This window comes from Delphinapterus leucas, chromosome 5 (assembly GCF_059928025.1).
Source record: "Delphinapterus leucas isolate spDelLeu-1000000601 "Yukka" chromosome 5, BTC_Dleu_Yukka2, whole genome shotgun sequence".
In the NCBI taxonomy this organism is placed as follows: Eukaryota; Metazoa; Chordata; class Mammalia; order Artiodactyla; family Monodontidae; genus Delphinapterus; species Delphinapterus leucas.
Window position 1 is genome coordinate 68,205,712 of NC_143133.1, and position 21,035 is coordinate 68,226,746.

The following is a 21,035-nucleotide window of genomic DNA, read 5'->3' on the forward strand; positions in this document are numbered from 1 at the left end:
GCGTCTTGGGCGTTCTGCCGGGGCAGCTAGTTGGGCCGTGGTTCACAGCTTAAGTCTTCCTCTCTGCTTCCGAAAGCGTGTTTGAATCCTGTCTTTCAGCTCGTAGCGGGGGCGTCTTGGAGGAAACGGAGCCGGGAGTGATGACGCCGTCGCGTCTCGGGACCCTCTCCTGACGATTCTGTTGCGCGGGGGGATGTGGACGCTTGCAGGTCAGGGCTGCTGGCGCAGAAGCGCGCTGGCGGCTTGGGCCACCCGAGCGGCGCGTCGGGGGCTGCCCGGGCCTCGCCCCGCGCCGACCCGGGGAACTGCAGCCGAGTCCAAGACTCCAGACAGGAGCTACAGCTCCGCGGACCGCAAGGTGACCGCCTCCGAGTTTCTCGTCAGCCAAGTTTTAAAACTTGGGAGGGGGCTTATTTTGCTACTGTTGTACTTGCTGTGTTTGGATACTTTTTCAGTTTAAACACTTCTAATCCTAATGCCTTCGCCCATTTTATGAAGATAAAAATTATACACCAACATCCATATTAAATTACTTATAAGTAATTTGGGAATGTGTCGGCCTTCCTAGGACTACCTGTGAACGCAGGCTGCGCTTCTGAGAAGGGTGCGGGCACCGCGCGGGTTTCTGACTCCATTGCTCACCAGTGTGACCTTGGGCAAGTCACGCTCTAACTTTCCTCATTGGTGATATCAGAACTCTTTTATTGTTTATGCGAGGTGCTGGTCTCAGCATGTATTTAATTTTAAAAGCCTATTGGGGAAGCTGCTCGTTCCATTTTCGTGCAACTTTTTAGCCATGGGACTTGGGCAAGTTACCTGACCTTTCTGTGACTGCTTCTTCGGTTGTTGAATGAGATGCTCATAAAACTCCGAATGGCTGTTTGTGAGGCTTGCGCGGTGTAAGGCACAGACCTTTTAGCCCAGTACGTAGACTGTAAGGAGTGCTGGGTATGCCTTAGCTTCTGTTTTATTATTTCGTTTAGCCTCAGCCGGAGCAGGCTTGTGCAGTTCTAACTATTCCTGTGGTTGGAGGAGGTGGGGCTCCAGCGACTCTTAAAAACTATACTGTCTGATAACTGTGAAGAGATAACAGTTTAGGCAGTAAAGTAACTGAATGCAAGTTATGAGTAACTGCGGATAAAAAAGACTATAATTATTCGGTTTTACCCTTTTCTAAAATGCCTGTGGAATGTAAAATGGATTTATGTTGCAATTCCCAGATATTAAAAATGGTGCAGGACTGTATATCTTTTGAATTGAATGGTGGGGGGGAAATCCACGGGGCAAACAAATCAGGTTTAGTTTTTTTGCAGAATTCCTTTCAGATGTAGTTGCACTCTTATTGTGCGCCTTGTATTGGAGCACTTACAAAAAAAAAGGAAACTTAAGCTCATGAGAGTTGTGTATTTCATTGTAATTTCATTTTTTTTTTTGCTGTTTAGGAGATAAAAATTTGATTGGAAAAATGAAATGTTTTGAGTACAAAAAACTGACATATCTGCTTAAATACCAGTTTTTAGCAATTTGCAGTGAGTCTCAGTAAAACAGTAAAGGTGTATGCAACTAAAAATCAGAAGTTAACTTTTCAAAATATTTTAAGAATTAAAGTGATAAAAAAAGAGGCTTTTTTTCCTGATGTGGTCATATTTTTTCCTTCTCTCTCTCCAAAGAAGTTGTCAAATAACAAAATCATCTAAATTAAACTTCTGAAGGCTCTACTAGGAGCACAGATTTTTAAGTAGACTGTTGATTAAATATGTGATGGGGGCGAAAACTTTTCCTTTTATTCTTTCAGCTTCTCTGTAGCTTTTTTGTTTCAAGAGATTTTGTTAGACCAGGTGCTCCAAGGCAGTGGTAGCATTGGTCTGAGGCCTGTTAGGAACCGGGCCGCACAGCAGGAGGTGAGGTCCAGCAGGGGGGAAGCTTCATCTGCCTCCCCTCATCGCTCCCCATCACTCGCATGGCTGCCTGAACCTCCCCCTGCCCCCCATCCATGGAACAATTGTCTTCCATGAAACCGGTCCCTGGTGCGAAAAAGGTTGGGGACCGCTGCTCTAAGGCTGTAGAGGAGTTCTACGTATCTTGTGTTCTCCATTCATGAAAGTACATTCAGTTCCTCATTGGCCCTCGAGTGATGGAAATATTATGAGACTTTTATTTAGCTATATGGTCACCTTTGACAGTGAAACCAATGTTTTTGATGGTCCTGTTGTAATCCATTGCTTGTAATACGACTTTAGCCATATGTCTCTTTACTGTCAGAGGAATAATATAAACAATATAAATGCTATAAATGAAATTGTTCTAAGAAGACTAAAAGAACATTCTTTAATTTAGTATACTTGTTTCATATTGTGCACAATTTATACTCATAAATGTAATATGTCTCTCCCCTTTCTAGGAAAAAATTGATATGTCTAGATTCCCTGTTGAAAACACTAGAAATTTCAGCATCATTGCACATGTGGATCATGGCAAAAGTACTTTAGCAGACAGGCTCCTGGAACTAACAGGTATTTTCATTTTATATTCTATACCTAATTAATGGCAATGAATAATTGATAATTTTACCATGCTTTTTAAAAGTTTGGTTTTAATTGTATATGCAGTATTGTCTCTTTTTAAAAGCTCAGAAATATCAATAAACATTTGTATTTATAGGGGCAATTGATAAAACAAAAAATAATAAACAAGTTCTTGATAAATTGCAAGTGGAACGAGAAAGAGGAATCACTGTTAAAGCACAGACAGCCTCTCTCTTCTATGATTATGAAGGAAAGCAGTACCTTTTAAATCTCATCGATACGCCGGTAAATTTAATATCAATTTTTTCTCTATTGTTAAAGTCAGCCTTGTATTAATACTGCAAACAAATCCTTTTTTCAGGTTTTGAACTGAACATTAAACACCTCACTTTGCTTTTTGTTTTCTCAGTGTTCTTATGTTCGTGTCAGTTGTTTCACAAGCACAGGCTAAAAAAGAAAACTATTAACTTTTTATCCAGTGGAGTCAATAGATTTACCATAGTGCTCCTCCCTAAGAAACATTTAAACTCCAACACTTAGAGGGATTAATATTTTTTGTTTCTCAGGGCCATGTTGATTTTAGTTATGAAGTATCCAGGTCACTCTCAGCTTGCCAGGGTGTTTTACTTGTGGTGGATGCAAATGAGGTAGGTACTTTAATTTTATATGATGTGATATGCTACTTGGTTGTTCCAGGGTTTTCCTTAAAATGCTTTGGGAAATAGAATTTTTGTGTTTGAAGAAAATAAGATTTAGTTTATTACTTAAAGTTATGTTTTGGTCCTGTTAATTTGAAGTTTTATTACACTAAAGTTGTCTGTGAAGTTGAGTAGTTCATTCTTTTAAAAATGTTAAGAGGAATTGTTCAAGAGATTTTTGAAGTATGTCATGTTATATATACATCCTACCAAAAACCCTCAATTTTAAGCAGTTCTTAATCTGAGGTTTCAATTTTTTAGCAGAACTTGAAAATAAATCTTTATTTTTGAGGTCATTTGGGGTGTTTTTAAGGTAATAATTTGGGAAGTGTTAGGTTTAAAGAAACATGTCAATAACATTACCAAGTGCTCTGGTATAAATATAACCATAATAACATATTGAGATGAGAATATAAGAGCTATGATATACTATTTAAATTAAGCTTTTGATATGTTTCAGTTTCTCACAGACTCTTCATTCAAAACCCAAAGATTTTTTTGTTTTTGTGTTAAATCTTCCCTGAGCCTGTCAGGGAGAGTCAGTCTCTACCTTACATACATATACTGGGCTTTACAAAATGTGTCACAAGAGTCCTTTGGGAGGCTTAGAGGTCTTTAAGGATCTGTGTTTTACTGCTTTGTCTCCAAAGCCTAATACAGTGCCCTCTAAAAAACATTTCCTGAACTGAAAGAAATTTTCACAGGGAATGATCCAGATGCATGGAAGTATAGATACCATAGTTTGCCTTGTACCTTTGCTTTTGATGAGGATGTGTGGAATGGTCTTGAATTACAACTTTTGCCATAAATGGTGGAATGATCATCTTAGTGTCTTGTGTCTTATTTCCAGGGTATTCAAGCCCAAACTGTAGCAAACTTTTTTCTTGCTTTTGAAGCACAGCTATCGGTAATTCCAGTCATAAACAAGGTAATTTGTTAGGACAACAGTGCTATTTATTATTTTACTTTGTAAACTATATAAAGGAAAAGTCAAAAATCTGCGTGTAACTTTTGACTCCCCACAAACTTAACTACTAATGACCTACTGTTGACCGAAGCCTTACCAGTAGCTTAAACAGTCTCTTAATGCATACTTTGTATGTTATATATAGTTATATGTATTGTATACTATATTCTTACAATAAAGTAAGCTAAAGAAAATAAAATGCTAAGAAAATCATAAGGAGGAGAAAATATATTTACAGTACTCTATTTATCAATACCCTAAGTTTATGTCATCTGTTTATAAGGTGAATCATCTCTCAGTACTTACATCAATATTGTCTTAGGTGATACAAAACACCGTAGATGTTATATGTATTACTGACACCAGACATCAAAAAATTAAAACATAATGTGAAAAAGAACTTCATATTCATTTGCAGGTATAATGATTCACACATTGATAATGAAGCAGAAATATGATTGCTTTATGGTATGATACTGTATGTGATTGCTTCATGGAAACCTAGCAAATACACTAATGAATGAATCCTTATAAAGTTTTTATGGCATACAGTATTACAGTCACATTCATAACAGTATTGGAAACATTACTACATTTAAAAAAAATATGCTTATATATAATTATAGGCTGATATGCAGTTTCTCCAGTTATGAGAGGCATACTGTATGGTAATGTAATTCTTTGAAAGCAAAGTTATAAAACAGTAAGAAAACCAACACATTATTAATTTTATGTTAAATATCACTCATCTTATGCCTTTGCTAGGGATAGGCTATCCACTCAATACAAGTTTTGCACATGATGTTCTACAAGTGTATTTTTACATATTTATTGAAAAAAAATCTGCACACAAGTGGACCTGTGTGGTTGAAACTCTTGTTATTCAAGGGTCAGTTGTATATTGGTGGGATTTATTTCTTTGAATTGCATATGATAAAATTGCAACTCAAACTCCTATACCCTGGCATGTAGTTGAGAAGATGGTCTCCCTGACTTACATGGAGTGATGGGGGGCTGTTTCTGTAGTAAAGGGCAGGGCAGGCACAATAGTGTTGGACTAAACCATATAAAGGAAAAGAAAAGGACCTTATGAACTAGGATGAAACAGTGTAACACAGGACACTTAACAGTTAAGTGCTAAATTGAGCAGTGTTGATAAAGCTTACTTTTATATTTTAAAATTAATAAATTAAGAGTCTTAATTAAAAATCTGCATGGCATTCAGTTTTATTTTTTGATATTGAAGTTAGGTTTAAAAGAAGCAAGGTTGCTTATAGGTAAGACAGTTTGTTGTTATATCTAACTTATAAAATCGGTTTATATGGTGTTATTGAACTCTTCTGCCTTGAATAGCTAACTGCCTCAGTTTCATGCTTGCTCTGATGTCTGCCTATTTTCAGTGGCCATGCTTGTTAAAATTATATTGCCTTTTTCTAGATTATTCTTATTTTAATACTTTTGAAAATAAAATCATAAAGGGGTCAGTTAGTTTAAAAGCAGGTATGCTTTTATCTATCTCCAAATACCACTAATAAATAATACATTTTAATTTAATTATATTAAGACATAATTAATTTTTCTTTTTAAGATAGATCTGAAGAATGCTGATCCTGAAAGGGTTGAAAAACAAATTGAAAAGGTGTTTGATATTCCAAGTGATGAATGTATTAAGGTAAAATACTCTTTTTTTTTAGAAGACTTGGTTTTACTTTCAAAAATCTCAGGTAATTGGCCTAAGTATATTATTATCTTACAGTTCTACAAAGTTCTTTTTACTGATATTTCATTTGATCTTTGCCAAAAATCCCTATTATATGGTTAGGACAGATAGAAATTACTCTTATGATACAGTTGAAAAGACTAAGAGTCAAAGATTTTACAGATAGAAATTACTCTTATGATACAGTTGAAAAGACTAAGAGTCAAAGATTTTATCACTTTCTTAAGGTTATAGACCTAGTTAGCTAATGTGCCAGGACTAAAATGTAGGCCTCCTGCAACTCTGTATAGTATTATTTCTTGTATGCCATTTTGCCTCTATGGAAATATTCTCTTTGAAGAGCAGGGTCAGACTAATTTCAAGGCATATGTACATATCATTCTTGGAAATAGATTTTATTTATATCAAAGTTGATACTATTTTAAATTTGAATTTTTAAATTTACCTTTTAAATGGCGCTTTGGGTGTTAAATAGCCATCACTGAACTGAGCTGTGCTACATGCTTGTGTAGTAAGTCTTGTCAGTGCAGTAATATAATGTTTAGCTTCCACTTTCAATCTTGTCTGAGTTTTGAAAAAGCAAGTTTCAGCTGATGAAGTGGGTTTTTTTGGTTTTTTAAATTTTAACACATTGGATGATTATATAAACTTGGTAATAACTAGAAAAAGCAATAATTTTTTTCTTGGATATATACGTAGAATTTAGTGGGTTTTATTATGAAGAGGGACCTCATTGTAAGGCAGTTCTGAAATTATGGTATCATGACTTGGATTATGTTATATTGAAGTATAATTAACTGTTCAGATTTTAATAAATATTTACAAAATTCATTCATATACTTAATTTGGTGTGTGCCAGCTAGGGACAATAGCAGTGAACAGTACAGGCAAGACCTCTGTCTCGTGTTTATATTCTGCTTGGGGAGGCACTCATTGAATAAGTAAAAAGAGAAGTAAGTATAGTAATTATTGAATGAGACATATGTTATCAAGGAAATACATTAATGGAGTGTATTGTTCCAGGTGGAATTACCATACTTAATGAAAAAGGTCTTTTTCTCAGAGAGGAGCTGTGATGCAGAGTAACTTAGGGAATTCTTCTCTGATGAACTGAGACTTGAAGAAATGAAGAGTTGGGAGAAATGCATTTCTGGAAGAGGAAGGAGCAAGTGTAAAGGCTTGGCATGTTTGGCAAGGTTTGGCATGTTTAAGGAACAGAAAGAAGGCAAGTTAGATGAAACAGCTTTGTAGGTTAGGTGGGAATCAAGTCATTCTGGGACTCTTGCTGTGCTAAAGGGTTTAAAATTTTTAAGATAATGAAAGAATTTTAAAGCAAGAGAGGAAAATAAGCTGATCATTCAGGTTGCCTTATAGAGAATGGATTGAAAAAGGGTAAGAGGAGATATGGGGAAACCAGCTTGTAGTAGTAGCCCAGGTGCAAAATGGTGGTGGCTAAGTATGTGCTGCTGATGTTGAAGAAGTGGGCAAATTTGATGTGTATTTTGTGGATACAGTAGATTTTGCTGGTGTGTTATGTGTAAGGAAGTGAAATAAAGAATCATGGAGGGTTTGGATTTGAGCATCTGGTTGAATACTGGTATTTGTTAATATGGAGAGGACTCGGGGAGGAACAGACATAGTGGGAAAATGAAAAGCTCTGTTTTGGACATAGTGGATTTGAAATGTCTGTTAGACATCCAAGTAGAGATATTGCATAAATCTACAATTCTGGCATTTGTGGAGAGGGCTGAGTCAAAGATATTTAAGAGTCTCTAGCATGTATGTAGTACTGAGGCCACAGAAATGGATGCCGTTTCCTAGGGAGGAAGTGTAGGTAGAAAAAGAGGTCCTAGAAGCCAGACTACACTACATTATTATCAATTTGTAGGGGGTTTTGAGTAAGAATTTGAGAAGGATTAGAGAGTAGGATTCAGAAGAGGAGGATGCAAGGATTGAGTTTTCAGAGAGGTGAGAATATAGATTGTAACAAGAGAGAAGGCAAAGAGGTTGTGTATACAGGTACAGATGGATTTGTATGTTTGGGTAAAGGAGTTTTTGATGTTTTCTGTTTCCTTAAATGAAGTAAGAGGCAACCGTATCTGAGAGTGAATTGGCCATAGGGAAATTGTGTAGATTGAAAAGGAAGGTGGTGTGAATTATCTTAATGAGCGACAATGTGAATTTAGTAAGGGCTGTGTCCTGGGACTACCAGGAAATGTTAACTGCACATTGAGATCTGTGGTCATGAACTTACAGAAACCAGCCAGACCAGTTACTTGACTTTTCTCCAGCAATGTTAAGCTGCTCTGATTATAGGCATAGAAAAGGCACATAGTTGGATGCAGTCACAGTTGAGGTTTTACCAACTGCTTAGGATAGAGAATAAAAAGTAGTTAAACAGAGTGATTACAAACAGTTGACCCTTGGAGTCTCAGCTGGGAAAAGAGGCAGGGGGTGAATGGATAATGAAAAAAAAAAGTAGCCTATTCAGTGGATTAGAGGTTGTGATCTTAAAGGATTGTTGCAAAGAATGTACTAGAGTCTAAAGCAGTGGTTCTCATTAGGGGGTAGTTTTGCCCCTAGGAAACATTTGGCAATGTCTGAAGTCCTTTTTTGTTGTCACACTGGGGGATGGATGCTACTGGCATCTTGTGGGTAGATGAGAATCCATGGATACTGTTAAGCATCTTACAGTTCATAGAACAGCCCCCCAAACAAAGAATTATCCAGCCCAAAATGTCCTTAGTGTCGAGTTGAGAAACTGACCTAGAGGGACTTTAAAGGGTAAGAGAAAGTATTCAGGGAATTGGGTTTGAAATAAAGATTTCAGAGATAAGTTCAATAACTGATAATGACAAAGATGAGTCAAATGCACATGTGTTTTGAGTCTTTTGACCTGTATTTTCAGTGTGAGAACAATAGGAATAATATGCCCTACAGTTACCTGTATGATATCCACAAATATTGCTTATTCACACAGCAACCTTGAGGTTTAGGTAAAATATGAAAAATCAGTTCATTTATCAGATGAAGAATTTGAAGCTTAAAGAAATGTGTATTGTTTGAAGTCATTTATTACATGTGGAGTGATAATTATAACCCAGATTTTTTTGAACTCTTAGTCCACTGTTCTTTCAATACCATAATCAGAATGCTTTTGTAATTTAATACCAGAGAATCACCTATCTGTAATGGAAGGGCAGTTGTTGATGTTATATGCTTTGTGCTTCCTTTTACCAAGTTCTTCAAGCAAATTGATAACTTTTAGAGTTCTTTTTCCCTTCTAATTATAAAGCTCAGTCACAAGGATAGAAAAGTGAAGTCTTAACTTTTTCAGTGTTTGTTTCACATACATATTTTTAGATTTCTGCTAAACTTGGAACGAATGTTGAAAGTGTTCTTCAGGCAGTCATCAAAAGAATACCCCCGTATGTATTTTGCTCTTTTTATACTATTTGTTTAACAGTACAAGGTCCATCAGTTTGATCTGCTATTTTAGCTTAGTAGCTATGGCAAATGTACTCTTTGCAGTCAGTGAGAATAAATTTTTAATTTATTTTTAGTAACATATAGAAGGCAAATACAGTATAGAAAAATAAAAGAAAAAAGGATGATAGAGATCTCTTAACAATTATTGCAATAGACTTGAATACATTGGTAATTATTGTTTTTTCTTAATCCTGAACAAATATATTTAATCAGTTTCATAAGTAATTTAAAAACAGTCATTTAAAATGTATTTAAAACTTGAGGTCAAATTAAAACTAATATAGGCATTATACCTTATAGAAAGGTCCTTTTATTTTAGCTGTCAGTTAATCAACTGTACTAGAATAAATTAAGCATAATATTTGAGTTAAAAAGGCATTATATTAAGATTTTAATTTATTTATTATTTAAATTTAATTTATTAGTGTTTGTTCTTTACTTATTTTTAATAGTCCTAAAGTGCATCGCAAAAATCCCTTGAGAGCTTTGGTATTTGACTCCACCTTTGACCAGTATAGGGGTGTGATTGCCAATGTAGCATTATTTGATGGAGTGGTTTCCAAAGGAGATAAAATTGTATCTGCGCATACTCAAAAGACATATGAAGTTAACGAAGTAGGAGTTCTGAATCCTAATGAGCAGCCAACTCACAAACTGTAAGTAATCTGCATTAGTAATTAAAAGACACTTGTATGTGTTTCTGTCACAGCCTTTCTTAACTTGGTGCGCTTAGAATGATCCCAATTTGATAACTTAGAAAAAAAACAAAACCTGATTATTGAATGCAACTACATAGTGAATCCTCTTTGAAAAAGAATCTCATGTGTGAGGAACAGTAGGGATTTGATGTATTTTTTTATTCCTTTTGACTAGCCACAACTAATTTTATATTCTGGTTGCAGACTGGGTCCAACATTGATGTACTTGATGAGATAGTGAAAGAGATAATTCTCTCATCCATATCCATATCCATACTGGGTATCAATTTTTGACATTTAATTTTTTTGTAATTAGATTTTTCAACATAAAATAGTGAAGGAAAATTCGATAATTGTTTTCTTTAGTGTGGAATTCATGGTAAAACTTTGATTAACAAGAATTTATGGCGTTTGAGGTTAGCAAGGTAGTGTACATTATAAAACTGAGTTCTGAGTTCACTTATAAAACAAATATTTATTGAGTGCCTATTCCATCAGTACGCCAGATACTAAGATAGATTACCTTGGGCACATAGTTTTCTAAGGTCTTTGTTTCATCATTTGTCAAATTCAGGATATGAACCAGGTGACTATATAGGTCACAATTGATAGTTTAATGTTGTATGTCTAAAACTGCACTATTTTGTCATTTTTTTAGGTAATTGAAAGTCATAAAGTCTATTGTAATTTTCTCAAATATTTCTAAAATCTGTCTATATTCTTATTTAAGTATAGTTGATTTACAGTATTATATTAGTTTCAGGCGTACAGCATTATGGTTCAGTATTTTTATAGATTATACATTAAGAGTTATTGCAAGATAATGGCTATAATTCCCTGTGCTATGCAAAGTCTGTCTATATTGTGTCGCATATATATTGACAATTACTGCATCTTTAGTAAAGATTTTTGTACCTCATCCTAAATGGAAATTATCATTTAGGAAGTTTGCTTTAAAAAAAAAAAAAAGCTACAACTCTGAAATCTTGGATTTGCTCTTCCTGCAAGAGGCACATCAAACAGATAATCAGATTTGTTGAGAGTTCATATTTTTTTGCTTGGTTAAAATTGTTCTTTTCTTTTTTAAAGGACATTTGTAATATAATTCACTAATAAAACAAATATTACAAGGAGCCTTTTATGTTTCTGCATTTATCAGTTTCACTGTTGTTTAATATGCAGAGGTGGGCAGAGTCATTAAGAAGGTCCCTAGGCTTATTGTATTGCAGAGGTCCTTGGTAATGGATTGTAAGGCATGGGATGTTCTTTTGCTGACGATTCTTAGAGTTGAGAATTGATATGTAGCACTTAGTTTCAGTTTGATGAGGTTTTGTCTGGAAAGTGTGATCATTTCCTAGAAGAGCAGAGCTAATTGTGAGTGTGCACATGAAACATGAAAACAGTAAATATTTCCATATAATAATTTTATTTAGATATGCAGGACAGGTGGGCTATCTGATTGCTGGGATGAAAGATGTCACTGAAGCACAAATAGGAGATACATTATATTTACATAAACAACCAGTGGAACCCTTGCCTGGGTTTAAATCAGCGAAGCCAATGGTATTTGCAGGTGAGGAGCGCACATATTCAAAGGATAAGGGCCAGTTTACTCTAAATTGAAATAAAAATTATTAGAAATACTCATTTTAAAGAGCAGCTAATTCCTGTTAAAATAACAGTTACTCTAGTTTTCTTAATTTTTTTTTTTTGTGGGTGTGCTATTTACATAGCAGTTAATTGCATATGTATGGTGAAACTTTATGTGGGAGATAATTTCCTAAATTTTTTTTAGGACTTCTTAAAAATTAACCTTTTAAACAAGCCCTCTGATATATTGGAAGAGCACAGTAATATGAACTTCCTTCTTGTTTCACTAGAGAGTAGGTCATTGTGTTTGAAATACTTTCCTAATTAGGATGTTTTTATTACTAATTATCAGTGGACATTTACTGACTGCCTTCCCCTTAGCTGGCCTTTCTTTAATACTGTATTATACTAGTGTAGGCATGGCAGAGAAGAGTGTCACCTCATGTATGCATAACTTCAGAACCTCTTATTTCTGCATTATATTACATACATTTGAAAAAGGAAGACCTGATTGAAGGTCATCTGGTTACTCTGTACTGGGTATCCATTCCTTGTTTTCTCCCTTTTGTATTTCTCATTGGGAATTATAAATGTTGTTTAACTCTCCCTGCCCCTGTTAAGACAAAGTCAGTCATTTGGATTTTGAAGAACTTAAGAGGTGAGGACTTGGGTTTGAGGTGAAAGAGAATCTGATGAATCAGTAGTTCTTGTTTTCATTTCTACCTCTGCTTTTTATCTGCTAATGGAATTTCGTTTGTGGTTGTGGATGTCTTGCACTTTTGTTTCTTAAAATAAACACAATGTATTTTCCTGATAGGCTTAATTCCCATGGTTCTTTTTTGTTTTCTCTGTATTTTTTGCAAAAGCAAAAACATCACTTTGAGTGTGAATCTAGTGGTAAATTCAAAGTTTATGAAACTCGTAAAATACTTTGAAGCCGATTTAACTTAGTATTTATAGTTTTCTTAGCAAACCAGTATTTTGGTCAGTGAAATACAGAAAGTAATTAAAAAGCTAAGCGATTAATTTTGAACTTGGCAGCAGTGCATATTAGCTTTTCTAGGCAGCGTTTCACATGTGATAATTAGAAATCATTGTGTCCCCAGGAATGTACCCTATAGACCAATCTGAATATAATAACCTGAAGAGTGCTATAGAAAAACTGACTCTAAATGATTCCAGTGTGACAGTTCATCGGGATAGTAGCCTTGCCCTAGGTGCTGGCTGGAGGTAAGGTTCAGTTATGTTGTAGTGTTCCATTTTTATCAAAAAGTAAAGTTTAAATGGTGTATTTGCTCTTTAACATTTCTGAAGATAAGTTCATATTAGTGTAAAATGAACTAAACAATGTCTGCCTATTTCTCACTGTGGATTCATGTTCTGTGGGTAAGTTTTAAAGCTATTTTACCAATGGAAGATTTTATCTTATTTAATGAATTTATGTTAGCATTTAATTATGATGTGATAGATTGAATGACTCTTTTGATTCCACTCCTCCCCCACAAAGTAGCAGTATATTCATACAGCCCATGGGACATAAACATTTTGGAGTTTGGCTTTTTCTCTCCCAGGTTAGGATTTCTTGGACTTTTGCATATGGAAGTTTTCAACCAGCGACTTGAGCAAGAATATAATGCTTCTGTTATTTTGACAACACCTACTGTTCCATATAAAGCTGTTCTTTCATCAGCAAAATTGATAAAGGTACTGTTGTGAGTCAGCATACAAAGGAAAACTCAATAAATGTATGTGTGTGTGTATGTGTGTGCAGAATACAAGAGAAATATTTTAGTACACCAGTAGCTGAATAGCTATTAAAACTAAATATTTCTTGATTAATAGTAATAAAAGTTGAATTACCTTATGATGGAGAAGTTACTTGAGAACTAATTTATGCAGTATTTTTCTTAACCTGATAAAACGTCCACATTATCAATACTAGTCTGTTACTAAGGGTAAAAAGTAGAGTTAGTTCTGAAAATACTGTTCAAAATTCAGCACAAAGATTAAGAGTATAATTTCGGTCATAAGTAATTCATCTTATGAAAAGTAAAGCATTCTGTCCTACGTGGTTGTAGGAAATTTTAGATTTCAAATTAACAGTAGAGACAATATTGTATTCAGTCTAAGTGGCAATCTATTCATTTTAAACAAATATTAACTGGCATCTGTAAATATTTTCCAACAAAATTAACTTGGGAAACTACTTACAGTGCCTTATGAGGGGCAGATTAAAATGTATTCTTCCATCATATTTTTGTAAGTGGTGTACACAATGTGTTTTAGTAAATGTCAATAACCAGAATATATTAATGATGGTTATTAATGTTAAAGATTACAGTTGGAGAGTTTTTAATCTAAAGTGTGTTAAGATAATATTCTAACCTTTAAGAATTCTTTTGTGTTTATTCCAACACATTCAGTAACAGTAAATTCTAATATATATTATAAATAACAAATTTTAAGACATTGTAATTATTAAGATTTCTTTTTAACTATTGGTGATTTTTCTTATTTTTAGGAATACAGAGAAAAGGAAATTACAATCATCAATCCTGCACAATTCCCTGATAAGTCAAAAGTAACAGAATATTTGGAGCCGATTGTTTTGGGCACCATTATCACACCAGATGAATATACTGGAAAAATAATGATGCTTTGCCAGGTATAAATGTAATACTGTTTGATACAAAAGTAAACTTTAGTCTTCTCAAACAGTGGTACCCAGCTTAGGTTTTGAATTGTTTCTCTCGGCAGTGCACATTGAATTTAACAAAAGAAATTTTCATAAAGATCTATATCTTTATATATTTTACCTATTTATACATGAAGGTATACATATATAATTACAGTATTTTGATTTTTAAATAAGAAAATAGAGCTAGAATTTTTGATCATCTGTGTTAGTTTATTGAATTGATATTTTAGCCTAAAGAAAAGGAATTTGATGCCCTTTTAACTTGAGTAGATAAAAGTATAATTTCCTTTCGCCTTTTTGAGTATTTGAAATTGAGTATCATTTGAAAGATAGTTATAATACTTTAGAGACCTTTGTTTGGAAGGTATTCCTCAGTTTGCTTTAGTTCTTGCCACATTGTAATAAATGATTTAATCCACAAATTTGATATAATCATAGTCCTTAAAAAGTACGTATTTGAAATATTCTGACATATATTGAAAAGAACTCTCAAATGACTATTGTTAAATGAAATACTGTATAATTAAAAAAGACAAAGTAGTTTGATAAAGACAAAGGATTAAAAGCTTTGGTAGCAAATATATTGTAATTGAGATACAAAATGGTTCTTCCTGTATTATAAATATTGGTCTGATGTTTTTACTAGATCATTAAAAAAATATACCTTCGTTTTGCCCATTCTTTAAAGTTGATAATTGACATCTTTCTATATTCATTAAATAAACCATTATTTGAATAGGTTATCATTCAATACATTTTTTATTCCCTTTTCAGGCTCGAAGAGCAGTTCAGAAGAATATGATGTATATTGATCAAAATAGAATAATGCTTAAATATCTCTTCCCTTTGAATGAAATTGTGGTGGATTTTTATGATTCTTTGAAATCTCTGTCTTCTGGATATGCTAGGTAAAAATTTAATGGGAAACTCTGATACTTAGACAACTTTTTATGAAATATTGACCAAGCAAGTGTGTACTAATACTCCACTTATTTAATCTCAGTGATCTTGAAGATGGTTGAGAATCACACTGTAAGGTTAGAAAAGCTTGGAGCAACCTTATAGGTGTTACAGAGTACTTGTAATTTGCTTAATGGAAGAATGAATTTCTTTGATTCATCAAACTATTACTCCTTTCTTTTTTTTTTTTTTTTTTGCGGTACGAGGGCCTCTCACTGTTGTGGCCTCTCCCGTTGTGGAGCACAGGCTCCAGACGTGCAGGTTCAGTGGCCATGGCTCACGGGCCCAGCCGCTCCGTGGCGTGTGGGATCTTCCCAGACCGGGGCAGGAACCCGTGTCCCCTGCATCGGCAGGCAGACTCTCAACCACTGCGCCACCAGGGAAGCCCCTATTACTCCTCTCTTAATGGCAAAAATTTTAGTGCCCTGTTCGTGAGAGGAGTTGTACTCCTGTATTTCAATTAAAAATTATAATAATTTGAAAAAGCTACTATGACCTCAGTGACACTTTTAAAATGTATTTGTATGTTATGTAATCCTAGGAGCATCTGTGTACATTTGGAAAATAGAAGTACATATTTAGTCTGTAAAAAATGCTAGGTGTGCCCCTGTATTTGTGAACACTTCAGTAACTTGGTCTTCTCAGGAATAAGTGGTCTGCATCATGAAAACCATTATCTTATCCCATAAAAGTACATGGAGGAACAGCCTGGTAAAACTGAAGAAAGAGTATAGCATTGTGGGAGTATTTTTTGTTAAGGCAAATGACTCTAGGTGCCTTTAGTGTCCTAAAATCGTACATATACTGGATAGCATATACTAGGATATAAAGGAAATGTAAAATATAATGGGGAAGTTGATGGAAAAGTGAATGTTCACATCTGTAAAACATGCATGAATGTACATTCATACTTAAAATTAACATTCAAAGAAAGATCCTAGCGTTCTGAAGAACATGCTACAGTGACCTGGAAGTTTACTTTGTGAAATGAGCTTTTCAGTGAAGAGAGTCAGCATAACTCTTGATACAAAGGAATCTTCTTTATTTGTATTGAGAATTTATTTTTTCTAATACGTCACCGAATTTTTTTCCTATGTCTTCTTTCAGACAAGAGCTTGAGCAAGTAAGTAGCAGTGTAATTTAAAATAAACTGAATTGAGGCAGCAAGTTGTTAAACAACTACTATAATTAAAAGAATGATTACTAAGTGTTTATAACACTTTTAACAAAAGTGTGAATTCTAGTTTGCATTTGGGTACCACTTTCTGAGTTAAGTGGTCTTAAAAATCTTTTAGCTTGGAAAATTAAATATATTTCACATTAAGTGAGAGAACATGGTTTATTTTGAACTATGTAAAAATAATTCCAGCTTCCAAAATTAAGGTAATTCTTATGTTCAAAAATGCATGTGGATAATTTTTTGCATTCTAAAAAATTGAAATTCTAAGATTTTGGAGCATAGAAAATTATAAAGCTGTAAACAAGGTGGAAAGTCTAGGGACTAAGTTTATGTCTTATCTCCTCTTATTCTGCATAGTACTTAACATGGTACCTTTATATAGTATATGATTAATGATGTTTGTTGAAAAAAAAAGGATTTTGGCAACAGTTTAGACAGTAATCAGGTTTTAGAGAGTATTAGTGTCACTTAGTGACCTTCCTGCTGAAAACCTTTTGAAGCCAAACATTTGCAACTCTAGGCACCGGTTTGTTTTAAAATTAAGGCAGGGGCTTCCCTGGTGGCGCAGTGGTTGAGAGTCCGCCTGCCGATGCAGGGGACACGGGTTCGTGCCCCGGTCGGGGAAGATCCCACATGCCGCGGAGAAGCTAGGCCCATGAGCCATGGCCACTGAGCCTGCGTGTCTGGAGCCTGTGCTCCGCACCGGGAGAGGCCACAACAGTGAGAGGCCCGTGTACCGCAAAAATAAATAAATAAATAAATAAAATAAAATAAAATTAAAGCAGGAGGAATACACATGTTCTCGTCCATAATTGGAAAGACATGAAAGCATAATTGAAATTTTCTTTCTCATAAGACATCAGTTTTGTAAGTTAAACCTGTTTTGATTAGCACTTTAAGCTTTGACCATATCGTTAATAGAAATAGTTGACACTAAATGCATATTGTGCTCAGCTAGGCTCTGTTCTTAACACTTTTTATGTACTAGGCTGTTCACGTGCTTTACATGTATTAACTCATTTCATTCTCAAAAAAGCCTTGTGAAGGTTCACACTGAAGAGCCATATATGAAGTCCAGAAGTCTCATTTATTAATGGCTGCTTAGCACTGTCATAGCATTTATTTAACTGGTAATAGAAAACTAAAAAGAAACCCAACTCATGAGTCTGAGAGTGACTCACTAGAACATACTGTTGTCTACAGCCAGCCAGCTGCTAGGAGGGAACATTGGGTAGGTGACATTTTCTTTCAGTGATCCATTTTCCTAGCCTGGCTTCACAGTTTTTTCCCCTTCCTTTAGTAGAGCATGTTCCCCTTGATTTTTGTACCTAATTTCATAAATGTAAAAAGATGAGGATGTTTGTTCCTTACCGTGATCATGTAGATCCATTCATCTGAAATTTATATGTAACATTTTGTTTGAAAGTTAGATCTTTTGGTAAGGATATGGCAAGAGATAGAAAAAAGATATTTTGAAAAGAAAAAAATGTAATCTCTTGGGAAATATAATGTTTATCTATCACTTGGACATTTTTCCTTGTTAGTTTTGACTACGAAGATGCAGGCTACCAGACTGCGGAACTTGTAAAAATGGATATTCTACTGAATGGAAATATTGTAGAAGAGCTAGTAACTGTTGTACACAAGTAAGTTGAATAGAAACTAATCACAGAATGTGAAAGTACCCACTTTTTGACATGTTTTCATTTAATTATTGGTTGCTCATTTTTATTTGACAGCTACATTTTGAAAACTTAATTAAAGGTAATTAAATTTCCATGAACTAGTTTTTCCTTCCATTGTTTTTCCATGCTTCTCTTTCCAAACTGTTAAAAGGAGACCAGAATTACAATAGCCAAAAATAGTAGTGTCATAGAAAGAAATGTTTCCCTTACCACATGAGACAAAGTAAATGTTTTTTAAACTATGATAAATTTAGAATTGAGAACAAAAAGTTTTTTATTTTCATTAAAACTTTTATAATAATGAAAAATGAAATCCCTTGTATGTTCAAGAAATAGTGGATTGGTTAAAATAAATTATGGGGCACCCATATAATAAATCTATTAAGCCATTAAAATTATATTGTAGAGTAATACTTAGTGATGTAAAAAATGTCTATTAAGTAAAAAAGGGTAGAATATATCATAAACACTATGATCCAAACTGTAAAAAACAATTAAATATAAATATGTATGCAGAAAAATAACTACAAGGATGGATATATGTTTAACAGACATTCTAGAATGTTTTACAGTGGTATTCTATGGGTGAGGGAAGCCCATCAAGGATGGTTTTTTTTCTCTAATGTATGTTTTGCTAGATTTTCTGTAATAGATTGTTAGTTTTGCAATCAGAAAGGTCATATATGATTCAGAGATTAAGTGATGCTTATGTTAAACAAGTTCCATTTGTATCTCCTTAATAGCCTTTACATTGACTATGCATATTAACTAGAAAGCTACTTTAAATATTCTTATTTAGGATATGTGAATAACTGCATTTTTTCTATCTCAGAGACAAAGCATACTCTGCTGGCAAAGCCATATGTGAACGTCTGAAGGATTCTCTTCCTAGGCAGCTGTTTGAGATAGCAATTCAAGCTGCTCTTGGAAGCAAAATCATTGCAAGAGAAACGTGAGTTGAAATTCATTTTTCAACCAACCCTGGTTGGTTTTAGCCGTGATATACATAGAAAATGAAAGAATATTAAAAAACTTAACATTGTCCTAAACTTTATTCCTACTTATAGATACATTAATCTCTTAATTCTACTAAAGTGATGACTGTTACTTTGAATTACTTATATGACACTTTTGGGTGATAATTATTTAGTTATTAATATATATGCTGTGAGGAGTTTTATTTCCATTTATTTTATTCAGTGACCCCACTGAATTTTATGGTTAATGAATTTCTATAAAGTTTTTATGGTTTTATCCCTTTAAGTAGATTATAAACTAATAGGAACTGGAATTAAAAAGGTGTTGGAGGTAATTCTTCCAAAAGACAAAACTAAATTATGATTTTTACTTGAAGCATTTAATATCACTTCCTCAGAGCTAGTCAGGTGGTAAATTGTAAAGGTGAGAGAGGAATGCTGGTATCATGTTAGGCTTCAGGGGTTTGTAGTAGTCTTGGGATAAATTGTAAGCCTGTATTTGCAGTGAATTTCATTTCCTAACACCATTTTGCTTTAGTTATTTTGTGTTTCATAAATGCCCAGAGATTAGGCAGAGTGAAGTTTATTTATAATAAGGGAACATCCAGGAAAATGCAATTTAAAACAGTTAGCAAATAATCATTCAAACATAAATGTGCTGAGGTAGAGAATACCTTAAAGAAGACTTTTATGTCTTCTTATGGAATACAAAAAAGTGGAGCTGTTTTCAAATTTTGATCCTCCAAATTTCTCAGATACATTATAGAAATAGTTTATTGCTGCTTAAATGACTATATTAAAATTATTTCATTTTCCCTGAAATGGGTTTTATAAAATATATCGTTCTTTATATTCCTAGTCACTCTTGACCCACATTCAGTAGAGTTAGTAATGAGATAATAACCATTTTAGTTTTTGTGGTAGTGGTAGTAGTAGTAGTATTTTTAGGTTGAGCTGGAAATGACCTTTTATAATTGTTGTAATCAAGCTCACACCATGCTTAAATTTGACCTCTTCAAGACTGCCCACAAGCCTTGACCTTTTTTTATTCTTAACAAAGTTTGTGTTGATATTCGTGTTGAATTAATTTTCTATTTTATTCCAAATACATGAAAATAAATACAAGAGCATTTAAGCTATCTAATTATTTGCTTATGGCAATGTTATATAGGCGTGACCTGATCTTAGTATGTTTACTAAAGGGGAGATTGATTTTGAAAATAAGTACTTCTAAATAGTATAAGCTATGTACTTATACAGAACTTTCTCGTTTACAGTGTGAAAGCCTATAGGAAAAATGTTTTGGCAAAATGCGTACGTATCTACATGTGTTCTATTTTGTAATATATCTATTTTATAAGTTTAGAATCAGAGGGGGTATAAATACATTGGTTTCCATTGCTGGTTTTTATAATACCCTTTATCTCATCTCCACATTTTCTTTTTAAATAGGTAAATTTCAGCTTGACTTTAATAATAGCATATTCATTTTGATCACATTTTCCCATCTTATTTTAAAAATTTTCCTTATGTGCAACTATCTAAGAACATTTTTATAATAGTTATGATCAGGATAATGTTTTATTGTTTTAATTTATAAGGACAGATTTTGAAGACAATAACTATGTCTTACAATGGGAGTTGAAACTGAAATTGAAATCCATCTCTCCTGCATTATTTGCCAAGTTTGCTGTTTCGTCTATTAAAAAAAAAAGATTAAGTTATTATGAGAATTAAATGATAAATGCTTTTTCTAAATCCTTAGCATAGGGACTGACACATTTAAGCCTATGTGAGTCTCTGTATTAGACTACAGCTAAATCTAAAATTTCAAGCCCTTGAATCAGT

The 21,035-nt window shown here is 33.9% G+C and overlaps 1 protein-coding gene across 8 annotated transcripts in view; it reads left to right on the forward strand.

Annotated features, from left to right (window-relative positions):
* The window catches only part of GUF1 (GTP binding elongation factor GUF1), a 23,967-nt gene continuing 2,932 nt past the window's right edge, over positions 1–21,035 (forward strand). The window contains exons 1-16 of one of the 8 annotated variants that reach the window (XM_022565032.3): positions 2–358; positions 2,402–2,513; positions 2,662–2,810; positions 3,092–3,172; positions 4,074–4,151; positions 5,779–5,862; positions 9,274–9,338; positions 9,852–10,055; positions 11,531–11,670; positions 12,794–12,917; positions 13,259–13,391; positions 14,209–14,352; positions 15,160–15,293; positions 18,070–18,171; positions 19,043–19,162; positions 20,465–20,501. In XM_022565032.3, coding sequence (XP_022420740.1) covers positions 194–358; positions 2,402–2,513; positions 2,662–2,810; positions 3,092–3,172; positions 4,074–4,151; positions 5,779–5,862; positions 9,274–9,338; positions 9,852–10,055; positions 11,531–11,670; positions 12,794–12,917; positions 13,259–13,391; positions 14,209–14,352; positions 15,160–15,293; positions 18,070–18,171; positions 19,043–19,162; positions 20,465–20,501 — 1,872 coding nt within the window. In that variant the 5' untranslated portion in view covers positions 2–193. The other 7 variants (XM_089911868.1, XM_089911870.1, XM_089911869.1 and 4 more) reach the window with 7 other exon arrangements.